Genomic DNA, 12,926 nt, shown 5'->3' with positions numbered 1-12,926 from the left:
TCAGAGAGGGAGAGAGAACAGAGGGAGATGGATATAGATGATAAAATTGAATGAGGCAAGAAAAGAGGCAGTCGCTGCTTTTCTGTGTAGATCTTCCACAGCATTGGTCATTTTGGTCATGATTCAGTTGTACTCCCCTTATGCAACCTGTTATGAGTTCTTAGACTCCTTTCAAGGTTTAGTACATATGTATGCAGCTGATAAGCTCTCTGAGCAAGAAAAGCATTCTTCTGCATGCATTACCTTCCCAGTGGGGGTCCCTTGACAACAGTGTTTGTGTGTTTGTGTGTGTGTTTGTGTGTGTGTGTGTGTGTGTGTGTGTGTGTGCGTGTGCGTGTGCGTGTGTGCATGAAATCTTGCAAACCCCCGCACTCATCACAAGCATACAATTTCCAAGCAGTACATACAGCAAACCACTTGAATGTTATACAGGCTTCTAGTGTTGGAGGTTTGAAGGAAGCATAAATCAGAGGTCATCTGATTTACAATTAACCTGTCTGTGCTCCACCCACAAATAGCAATGCTGTGAGGTTGGAAAGATAACGTAATGAATTTACACAACGTTACATTTCTAGTTTAAAATGCAACACTTCTGAGCTGGACTTAGTTGCTGTAGCTAACCAAAACTAGACGAGTCGTAAACACAACCAAAATGGCTCACCTGCTTACATTAGCTCTATTACATGATGAAAAACTACACCATTATCAAACTGTGCTAACTTTCACAGACATAAAATACAATCAATTAGTAATGTACTCATGCTTATTTACTAGTGCGTTATAATTTCTCATTAGGGTTAAATCAGATTTTTGTGAGCATTCTGTAAACAGTTTGTGGGCAGAGTACTGATAGTTGATGATTTCAGTCTAGCTATAGAGAATTTAATGCAGTCTTTCATGCAGTCAGACATAACATTTTCTTCCTGTAAATGCTTCAGTTCATAGTAGATACATTGATTTCAACCCCAGTCCGGCTAGGCAATGTGACAATATTTTATCAGATTGTGATAAATATTTCACAATAAGCATTTCTGAGTATGGTGTGGATAAAGTCAGTCAGTCAGCTTCCCACAGATTTGACAAGACATGGCCTACCGATTCTCTAACACAGTTTATAAAAATATCCTTTTAACATTTATTTACAGTTATTATATTCCACCATTAGAAAGACACACAGTTTCCTATTTACAGGTCTGTGTAGGTATGTCTGTTACACATATTAAAAACACTAAGGTTTTTTATTTACGTTTTGTTAAAAAGATATTTATTTACAAATGCACTATTCTTTGAGTCTTTTTCCTTTGAAACTGTATCAGCCTGATGAGCAAATATCAGTTTGTTCTTAAAAATACATACATAAATAATGACAGTCTGATCTGCTGCCTGGTGCGCACTGCCATTTAGTTTAGCTCAGTTTTTATCTGCCATCATTTTAATAATGAGAGGATATTTCTGAGACATTTGGCTCTGGTAGGTCACACTATAGCCTATCAAAAGATCTTCCTTAGAAGTGTGGAAACAATAGATGTTTTACATGCTCTCTGGCTGGGAAAAACATTGAATCAAATTGTTTTATGACTGACAAGAGAAGTTACTGGCAAAAGGGCTTAAACACGCAGTAAAACAAAGATGTGGCTGTAACACAGAGACCAGACTGAAACATCTTTTGCTCAAATAACCTCTGATGAAATGATAAAAATATACATTTAATATATACCCCTTTGTTCTGGCTGTAAGGTTTGAGATAGCTCTAGTCAGGACAACTTTGTTTATTACCTGTAGTAGCTAGCTAGCATTGTCCAAGTACTGCCAGACCCCCCGTGTCTTCTTTACGCTCCTTCATTCTTTCCCTCTTCCGATAAGAGTTGCACTCTTGCACCAAATTATTGTCAAATGCCTGTGTTTTTTCAAAACAGAAAGCACATAATAAAACAATACCAAATGGGTTGACGTATATTTTGCAGAGTGTCCAGATACCTAGCTAGCCAACAAGACATTAGCATGCTATTAGCGATTTCCTATGCTTGTTATGAAGAAAATGACCATAATGCCTTGAAAGGGCATTAAACAAAGACAATACAATGGCTTTTATATTTTTTATCAGAGAAAATATTCACATTTGTGGGTTTGTTTGGGCACTTGGTGCAGCCATCTTGCAAGTTTTTCTTTTTTTTCTCGTGACACTCCGTTTGGAGTGTGCCCCTGAAAAGCCTCCTTGTAGCCTTAACACTTTGCCCTAGCCCTCTATCTCAACAAAAATTGGGACACCCTACCCCTAGGCGTAAATAGTAGGGGCAAGGGGTGAAATGGGATTGGGCCCATTGAGTGATAGCATAAGACAACAAAGAACATATTATATATCGTCGCTGTCCAATGAAAACCAAATATCTCCAAAATATTAACTTTACAGGAGAAGGCAAAAACACACTTAACTTTCAATGTCAATTTCAATTTCAAGTCAATTTGAAGAGATTTTGTTCCAAGTGATTTTAGAACATTACTATTGGTCCATCTGTCATTCTAACACTCAGCACCCCCACTGCTCCAGTCTGACCTTCACAATGGCCCAGGTGAGAAATGAGCTCAGGAAGATCAAGGCGAGGAAGGCTACAGGGCCGGATGGCATCAGTGCCAGGCTCCTCAAGTCCTGCACAGATCAGCTGAGTGGGATAGTGGAGCACATTTTCAATACAAGCCTGAAGCTGGGGAGAGTACCACAACTGTGGAAAACATCTTGTGTGGTGCCATTGCCGAAAACGCAGCACCCAAAGGATCTCAGCAGCTACAGGCCGGTGGCACTGACATCACACCTGATGAAGACACTGGAGAGGCTGGTCCTTAGACAACTCCGCCCTATGGTGAGCTCATCTATGGACCCATCATCTACCTGCTACATGGAGCTCTTTCTCACCTGGAGAAGCCTGGGGGGCACTGTGAGATTCATGTTCTTTGATTTCTCCAGTGATTTCAAAATCATACAGCCTGGGCTCCTAAATGACAAGCTGGAACAGGCAGGGGTGTACCATCACCTAACGCACTGGATCCTGGACTACCTCCCCAACTGTCCACAGTATTTGAAGACAAGGGACTGTGTGTCCGACATGGTGGTGTGTAACACAGGGGCTCCACAGGGAACGGTGTTAGCACCGTTCCTCTTCACCCTGTACACTGCAGACTTCATGTACAACTCACCAAACTGCCACCTACAGAAGTGTTTTAATTGACTCAGCAATCGTCGGCCGCATCACAAATGAGGTCAACGGAGAGCACAGAGAATGGATTCAGGACTTTGTGGACTGGTGTCTGCGGAATCACCTACAGATCAATGCGGGGAAGACCAAAGAACTGGTGGTGGATTTCTGCAGGCGCACACATCCCCCTCCAGCAGTGAACATCCAGGGAACGGACATTGAAAGAGTGGACTCTTATAGGTACCTGGGTGTGCACCTTAACTGTAAACTGGACTGGTCAGACAACACTGCTGCACTTTATAGGAAAGGACAGAGCAGTGCTCCTGCTCAGGAGATTGAGGTCGTTTGGAGTGCAGGGGCCACTCCTGAGGACCTTTTTTGACACAGTGGTGGCATCAGCCATCTTCTATGGAGTGGTTTGCTGGGGCGGCATCATCTCCACTGCAGACAGGAAGAAACTGGACAAACTGATCCGGAGGGCCGGCTCAGTCCTAGGGACTCCTCTAGACCCAGTGCAGGTGGTGGGAGAAAGGAGGATGCTAAACAAGCTAGCATCCATGCTGGAGAATGACTCCCACCCCATGCATGAGACTCTGGTAGCACTGGGCAGTTCCTTCAGTGACCGGCTCCTTCACCCCAAGTGTGTGAAGGAGTGCTATCACAGGTCCTTCCTTCCTGCTGCTGTGAAACTGTTTAACCAGCACTGCTCCCAGTAGACCACACAAGCACACAATATATACACACACAATATACACATTCAGAATGCAAATATTTTTCATTGTGCAATATGTTCCTAAGTGCAATACAGATTTTATGCAACTCTTATTTTATTATTGTCCTTATTTTGTTGTAAATAGTCTAGAGATTTAGCTTTAATTTTTTATTATTTATAATGTTGATAATGTTTATAATGTTTCCCGTTTCTATTACTGAGTGCCTTACTCCTGTTACTCTGCTGCTGCTGTAATACTGTGAATTTCCCCGCTGTGGGACTAATAAAGGATTATCTTACCTTATCTTATCTTATCTTATCTTATCATGATATTTTACACAATGTAATGGACAACTGGTTTGTTGAAATGATGTAGAAAACTAAAAATCAACAAAAATGGAGATACTTGATTTTCATTGGACAACGATGAAATAGGTGATTGTAATGCTTCTCTGACCCTGTCACCTCTGTCGCCAACCTTTTAAATTATATTGACATATTTAATGTACATGTCATTGGAATAAAAGTGAATTTATGCTCATTACCCAAAATGAGGATCCAAACTTTTTAGCCTCCCTACCTTTTAAACTGGTCAGCGAACGTTATATATCTTGGTCCTCGGATTTCTAAAATGCCAAGTTACAGATTGGCCAAATTTTGAAAATATGTTTGACAAGGTCAGGGCAGACATTAAAAAGTTGAAACTCCTTCTTTTATCTATGATCAGTTTTTTGCCTAACTCTTTCTTCAAGGATTTGGATGCAATTATTTTGCCATTTGCTTGGGCTTAGAATATATCCCACATCTATAAGGCTCACTTACAAAAACCCTATTACTGATGGAGACTTAGATTTACCTGTGTTTATACAATATTTCTGGGTTGCAAATTACAGGGCACTGACTTTTTGGCAGTGTGGATCCCCAGAAAAAGGTGTTCCAAAGCCTTCTCTTGTCATTTTGTTATTTTCAAGTTGAACTCACCAAAGAAATGATAAAAAATAACATCAGAGTTAAAAATTTGCTCAGAATTCTGAACCAGATTAAATGCTTCACTAAAGCACCAACAACCTCGATACATACTACAGGCCTGTATAATTATTTATTTTTGCTCTCCCAGCTAAATGGGGCGTTTTCAATATGGAGGTAAAAATACTTGTGGTGCATTGAAGATTTATACATGGAGGAGTGCTTTGCATCATTTAACCAACTTATAGAAAAAATTGGCTTTCCCAACTCACATTCTGACCCCATGATTGTAATTTGTGGATCATCCCAATCGCTCTCCTCCTTCTCGCATCCTGTACAATTTATGACGACCAGCATGGTCACTACTATAAAGATCACTCTTTTGAATTGGAAATTGCCCAGCAAAATGTTGGCTGTCCGTGATGCTTCATATTGCTACAATTAAGTGTTTGTGCTTTAACTTCATTTGTGGTCCAATTTTGCACTTCTTATGCCGCCATGAAGTCCTCCTTGGAATTTCCTACTTACAACTTCAGAAGTTACAAATATGACTGCATCTGTTTTCAAGTGGTCTTGGTTGGAAACAAGATAGATGCACTGGAAATAATGTTTTTGTTTACGTTTGTTTTTCATTAAAGAAAGTGTGTTTATTTTTGCGTTACTGCAACAAAAAGCAGAAGACACTTAAAGTAGTTTTTACCCAGTTAGAAGCGTCATATAACTGATGATGATCATATAACTGATGATGATCTTAACGTGTGGGGATGCTTTTGGCCTGCAGTATTCATGTGTGACTGCTGAATAACTGCAATACAACCAGTTTATCAGTTGCTACTGTTGCTTTTTTGCTGACACATCCCCAACTTGGAAACTCTGGGCTCACTGAAAAATCTAAATTTTGCACTAATACATGTGACACCTTGTGCCGTTTATGTATGCTCATCTCATAAATATGATATTTCCGACACTACTTCACTACTTGAAGGCAGCATTAAAGGGACCTATAAAGCTTTTTTTTTCTTCCCCAGACTGCTTTCTCTTCTGTCTCCCTTTATTCCTGTACTGTTTTGTTTTTTTTGTTTTTTTTGGGTGTAATGATCAAGGGAAGGTCGGGCAAGGAAGGGTGGGATGAGAGATGTGGAATTAGAAAGGGTGGGAACCCTTTATTTTGCTATAGTGACTAACCCTTAAAATATATCCAACTGAAAATACATTATTTTAAAAATGGAAAAAAAACATGAAACCTCAAAGAAAGTTTCCTCTTCCTGTATGTCTACAGAAAGCTCGACTGGCCAGAATGCGAATCTCTAAGACAGGCAGCTCCAATGCCTTCCTGCACAGCAAACGCAATGGCATGCTGAACCAAGCCCTGGAGCTAACGGTAAGAACCTCCACCCTCTCTCTCTCTCTCTGTGTCGCTCTCTCTCTCTCTCTGTTGCTCTCTCTCTCTCTCTCTCTCTCTCTCTTTCTCTCTCTCTCTCTCTCTCGCTCTCTCTCTGAAAGACACACATACATACATGCAGTCCTCATACACACCAGAAAGCAAACATTCTTCAAATGCTTACTGACCCCAGAGACGCAGATGGCTGGATGGATGAACGAACGGGTGGATGACTCTGAATAGACAGATAGCTCTTCAAAAATATCACAGAGGGTGGAAGCATTAAGAGAAAAGCTAAGAGCAGCCTTGCATGACAGAGAGGTGGCGTATGTATGTGTTTCAGACCGAGGCTTAACCTTTAGCCCATTACGGCATTTCCTAGAAGTAGGGTGCATCAATTCTGTGAATTTACAGAATCTAAATCAGTTGGCGTGTAAAACATGAAAAGGGAGAAGATAACTATACCCAGAACATGAAAGCAGACGCCAGCTCTCCACATGCGGTCTGCACATAGATTTCAGCATGTTCTTACTCAGAAATGAACAGAGAGAGCAAGGCAGAGCAACTGTGAGAGAGGGCGAGAGAGTGTAGAACGTGTCAGAGGCTTCATTAAAACTGAAGTGTCTAGGCTCACTGGCTGCCTTTGGTAATGAAGACTGTGAACTGCAGAATAAACTGAGCACTGTAAATGCAAAATACAGATACTGGTAGTTTTAAAATGGAGTTGTGCACCAGAGGATGTGGATGAGGGGGGGGATCTTTTAAAACAAATGATTTGTTTTAATGAATTCCCTCTCATTCTTATCTTTCCCTCCCTCTTTCTTCTTCTCCTCCTCCCTCTGCATCCCTCCTTCCTCTGCTGTTTTAATCAGAGGCTAATGAAGTCAGACCTGAAGTCTGACACAAACAACAATGTGAATTAAAAGCTGAATTAATGAAGGACCCTTACTGATAGGGTTAGCCTCCTTTATCAAAAGTGCTCTCTTTATCTCTCTATTTTCTGCCTGTTTGGCTATCTCTCATGCTCTGATTCTGTGCACTAGAATAATAAGGATTTCAGAGTATCAGGGCAAAAGTTGTGGCACTTTCTGCAACGCAGTATATGTGATTTTTGTGTTCTTACTACAAGAGCGCTGTGTTCATACTGCACTTCCAGCTGTGGATTGGCCTGACTGCCCAACTTTCACAGCATTTGTTGGAGCCACTAAAGTTTAGTACAAAGAGCCAGCAGGTGCCCAGACTTGCATTTCTCACTCTCTTAAATAAGGACTTCTTATTTAGTAGCTCAGCACACTACTAAAGGCAAATAGCCAAGTGTGACTAGAGAAGAGCTTATGCTCCCATCCAGTAAACATGATTTGATATATTTGAGCAATTGGATTGTGTTTGTATTAGGATTTGAAGTGTATTAGGCCAGACTAAAAGGTTGTAGCCGAGATGTTTATGACCATTACTTATCCAATTATTGTTTTTCTGTATTATTAAATTGTCCATGAAGATGTCACTGAAGTCTTAGATTAGTCTTAGATTAAGTCTTGAATTTAGATTGGTTCAATGTGAAATGTGCCACTCTACAGAAATGTCACGATGTCTGAAACATATAATGCTTCTAAAAGCTACTTCAGTTAGGTAAATAAAGAAACAGGTAAATATGTAAATAAAAACATACATTACAAGATGACATTGTTTTAAGATCAGAGATACCTGCAGGACACAATAGTACCTAAAGAAACATTTTCAGTTTACCACTGTTTTTCTATTATGAGCTAGAAATTTGTAGGTTCTTTGGTCTTTTTGAGTAGAAAATAAAATTTGTAGTAGTAAATAATTTGCATTGTAGAAATTGCAGCCCCTGGTTCTTTTCTCATTTCAGAGATGGTAGGTTTCTCTACAGTAAACCTTGTCTCATCAAAACACTCTTAATGACCTTGTTTACATCTAAACAATTAAAGTATACATACTTTACATGGGCCACACTCAATAACAATAACAACACAGTGCATGGCTGTATCTGTTTCTAAGTTTTGTTAATACCTTATCTTGAGGCTGATTCAAACAGGACTGCCATCACTGCCAATTACAGTTAATGGTTATGGAATTATTACTGTAAAAAACTAAATACATTGCAGATCCACAGATATTGCAGGTTATGATACTGAGTAATTTGTTTAGTTAATGTATAATTACTCTTATGATTAATAATTAGATAATAGGCCTAGTTTAAGGGGTTAATGGCTAAAAGCTAATGCCTGTATTAGTATTCACAGTGCTTGAACCAGATTATTAAATGTGAGTGCATGGAGTGTTTTGTGCTCATGACACACACCTGTACACCAGCCCACCTGTATTGCTCAGCTAGCTACCGTCTCTCTCTCTCTCTCTCTCTCTCTCTCTCTCTCTCTCTCTCTCTCTCTCTCTCTCTTTCTCCTCTCTCTGTTCCTCCTGTCTCTCTGCCCACTCATGGCTCACTGACTCACTGCTGTTATTTTGGTACGTTCTCTGTTGAAGCCGAAGAGGTATGGAAATGGAAGAGAGCACAGGGTTGTGTGTGTATGTGTGACCACAGGGCTCAGAGCCCGTACCCCGTGCAGTAACTCACCGGCCTGTAGATGTGTACAGCTGGTGTGGCATTAGCAAGCAGTCCAGTGTGTTGAAGTGCAATGGCTCAGCTGAGCGTTAATGTCAAACAGTGGTCTAATTTACTGCCTCTGCTGCTGCCTGCTGAAGGCCCGGTGCGTGTTTAAACTCACACGCTGTTCTGTGGCCTGTTTGCTCTTAGTCCTGTCACATATATAACAGCACTGCCGGGACCTCAGTGTTACATAATGGTGTTCCTGGAAAGAGCCAGGCCTTCCAAAAGCAGTAAACCTCTCTCTCCATGTTTTTGTCTCCCTCTCCCACCCCACAACTACAGCAACTACCTTACAGGATGAAACTTTCAGATCAGGTACTGAGACTGAAAATACATACACACATCGTTCTTCCAGTCTGTCAGTCTTTCTTCTGTCTATGTGTCTAACATATTAGCATTCTGAATGATGTAGTAATTAACCTGAATTTTATGCTTCTGTTTCTTTTCCTCTGTGTTTTTCCCCACTTTCCCCTCTCTTTGCAATGTGTGTGTGCATTCACTCTGTTGCAGGGCTCCACAGGTGAAGAGCGGCATCTGAATAAAACGACTTCACTCATAGAGAGCCAACACCACCACCTACTGCACTGCCTGGAGAAAACCACGGTCAGAAATACACACACATACACACATGTTATCCTTCTCAAAACAGCCTTCTCTTGAAGTTTGTGGGTGTTATACCCCCTTTTGATACTCAACGTGAACAGTGGTTACAGTTTGCTTCTCTCATAGACATGGTGAAATAGTTCCATACAGTCTAGAGTTTTTAGTGTTGATCTGCTGTTGCTCCAACTGTTTAAACCTGTGTGTGCAGAACAGCAATGAGAACAAACAGCATTTATAATCACTGCTTCTCATTTTTGTGAACATTAAAATGATTTGTAAACTCTTACATTTTGGCACCTAGTAGTAGGCTTATTTAATCTTTGTTTTCTAAAAGTTACCTTTTAGTGGTCGAAATTGTGTGCATCTCTATTTGTAGTCATGAAGTCAATATGTATTATGTATATATAAACACCATTAGCCTTTATTGCAGCTTTCATTCTTTTTGGGAGACTTCTTGTCTGCCTAAAGAAATTCAGCAGGAATATTTTTCCACACCTTTAAAATTCTCAGAAGTGGCTTGTATTTTCAGCTTCTCATAATCCAAGTAATTACAATAACCAATTTAGACATATCAGTCTGTAATACCTTACTTCACATCTTAGATGCTCAGTTTTTCTTCTTTTTGTTCATACATCATTCTTATTTTTTTGACAGCTATACATCATTTCAAACCCATGGCACTGAATTGTCTTCTCCAGTTGCCTTGAGTTGCCTTCTGTCTGGACAGTAATACTTATAGATTTTTCAGCTCTGAAGCAAGAGTGAAGCTTGATTTTCTCCTCCCTCTCAAAGATGAAAGCTTGAAGTATTGTTTATCTGATGGTGATCATTTTGGTGGTCTACCAGGTCTTGCACAGCTACTGGGAGTCTTTTAATTATGACTCAGTCTTTGAACCCCAATACTTTGAACTAATCATATTTTTCACGTATTGTCCTTTGTCTTACTCCTTTTTCATCCAAGGGGATTTTTTCATATTTTATGTCCTCATGATATATCTCCTGAAAAATGAATAGCCATACATACATATAAAATTAGGCACATGGTGCACATACTGCTTTCCTCTAGTTTTCCAACATGATCTAACATGATTTTATCTATCTATCTATCTATCTATCTATCTATCTATCTATCTATCTATCTATCTATCTATCTATCCATTATGAGTACAGATATATGGGACATTGAATTGCTCACTGAGTGATTTAACAGAGTGGAATAACAGAACTCCTCCTGCTCCTCATCATGATGGAATGCCTCAGCCTATATAGAATTACTGCTCTTGCATAATGTGCTTTCCCAGATTTCATGTTTACATAAGCGCCCAATTTTCTTCTTCACATATTCGAGGGGAGTGCAGGAGTTGAATCTGCCACTGGACGAGTCACAGTTTAGTATATGAATGATATTCTAGTGCAGTGAAGCAAGTCATATCGGGGCTATGAGCAGACACAGGGATTACTGGGCTGCACAGTATGGACAAGATAATAGTATGCAATTATATTGGCTCATATTATTATTACACCTTGCAATATATAAATATCATATTGGTGAATCAGTAATGTGACATGGTCAGTGATTGGCTTGCATTATTTTGGCCAAATAATTTACTCACAGCACACAGTATAAACATTATTAATTACCTCAGCATGTTCTAGCCTTCTGCAGTAGCAGTATTGTGAAAGTTAATATTGCAGTTAGAATGAAAAACTATATATATATATATAAACTATATTGTATAATCCTAAAGGATGTACTGATCATTTTAGAGCTGTTGCTGCTGCTTTATTATACTAAAAAAGATTCACATTAACCTTCTCAATTACTCAGATGATCAGAGACCACCCTTCAATTAATTTCCAGTTAAAAGGGCTATTAAGTACAATTTCTTCATTTTTCTGAATCTACAGATCTTTCTGAAAAAAATAGATATAAGATAATCCATTTGCATAAGGAATGGGGAAGATCAAAGGAAAATGGGTATAAAAATAGAAGTTTTGAAAACGGAAGTTCAAAAACATTAAAATATACAGAAAAAAATGGGACTCCTAACAACCACACAAAACGTAGTAGACCACCAAAACTGGTCCCATCAGGTAAACAGTACTTAAAGCTTTCATCTGTGAGAGAGAGAAGAAATCAAGCTCCACTCTTAATGCAGATCTGGAAGATCCACAGGTGTTTCTGTCCATTCTTCTCAATGCTATAGGTCTGGAAGCATGTGCAGCTCTCAAGAAACATAGAAAAATGTTCCAATTTTGTTTAGTTTTTGGGTTTTTTTTTTTTACTTAGATTAATCAGTGCTGGAAAAGCATGGTATTCATGCAGATTGTTTGCCCTGATCTATCCAACCATTAAGCATACAGAGAAGTGAAGCTTTTTGCCAATTACTTTTCCCGTTCGCTTTCTCTCTCTATTTGTAGAACCATGAGTTTGTGGATGAGCAGCTGTTTGAGCAGAGTTATCTGGAGAGTGGTCTGCAGAGTTTTCCCTCACGGAGCCCCTCTCTCTCCAGTCGAGAGGGCATCACAGGGACCTGCTGTTCGCGAAGAGCAAAGAAGAGCAGTCAGTCCCCTAACGCAGCACACACACACCCACACAAACACAACCTGCAGGAGCTCAGCGCAATACACATCCAGTGCGGAGAGCAGCAGACCCTCAACACCAGGTAAGGCCTACGGTATACAGCATACAGACATTTACTGGGTTGACGTCTGTTTACTTCTGATTGAATGATATTTTTTAGAACATTTTCATCTCTTTACATTTAAAATGTATAACTTAGTGGTGTTCAAATTAATGCATAAATAATATATGAATGTGATCAATTATTAATGCTAGTCATTTTCAAACTCTGTTAAAACATTTTCCAATTTGATCCTTTTTGCTAGTATCCCTTTCTTCAAATACAGTAATCAAATCACAAACTCCATTAAGGCTCTCATGATAAAAACAGAGGAGTTCCTGTGAAATGTGCACTCACTCCTAAAAGTAATGTTATTCATTTATTGAACGTAATACATCACATTCTGATGAAATGATTAAATGCAATTAATCAAATCAAATGTATTTGTATAGCATTTTTTACAATGGATGTTGTCACAAAGCATCTTCACAGAATTCCAGAAAAGAGAGTTTTAACAAGAATGTAAAAACCCCCCGGTGAGCAAGCCAGGGGCAACAGTGGCAAGGAAAAACTCCCTCACAACTAAGGAAGAAACCTTGGGAGGAACCAGGCTCACCGGGGGGGGACCATCCTCCTCTTGTCAAACTACCTACAAGTGATTATACTACTAATGTTAATAGCAGTAGTATTAGTAGTAGTAATACCTAGGAGTCTATGAAAACATCAGTGTAGTGTGGGCAGCTAGACCACGGTAGGTGGCAGTAGCTGGGGCGTGGGCAGCTGGTCTGAAGTGAGTAGCAGGAGGGCTACAGTTTGG

The 12,926-nt window shown here is 39.7% G+C and overlaps 1 protein-coding gene across 1 annotated transcript in view; it reads left to right on the top strand.

Annotated features, from left to right (window-relative positions):
• Positions 1-12,926, top strand: part of kcnd3 (potassium voltage-gated channel, Shal-related subfamily, member 3) — a 173,844-nt gene that overhangs the window by 158,123 nt on the left and 2,795 nt on the right. The window contains exons 4-7 of the mRNA XM_037535646.1: positions 6,149-6,250; positions 9,165-9,197; positions 9,393-9,485; positions 11,907-12,151. Coding sequence (XP_037391543.1) covers positions 6,149-6,250; positions 9,165-9,197; positions 9,393-9,485; positions 11,907-12,151 — 473 coding nt within the window. The remainder of the gene's footprint in view (positions 1-6,148; positions 6,251-9,164; positions 9,198-9,392; positions 9,486-11,906; positions 12,152-12,926) is intronic.

This window comes from Pygocentrus nattereri, chromosome 28 (genome assembly GCF_015220715.1).
Source record: "Pygocentrus nattereri isolate fPygNat1 chromosome 28, fPygNat1.pri, whole genome shotgun sequence".
Taxonomy (NCBI): Eukaryota; Metazoa; Chordata; class Actinopteri; order Characiformes; family Serrasalmidae; genus Pygocentrus; species Pygocentrus nattereri.
The sequence above is the reverse complement of the archived record's forward strand: the minus strand, read 5'-3'. Positions and strand labels throughout refer to the sequence as shown.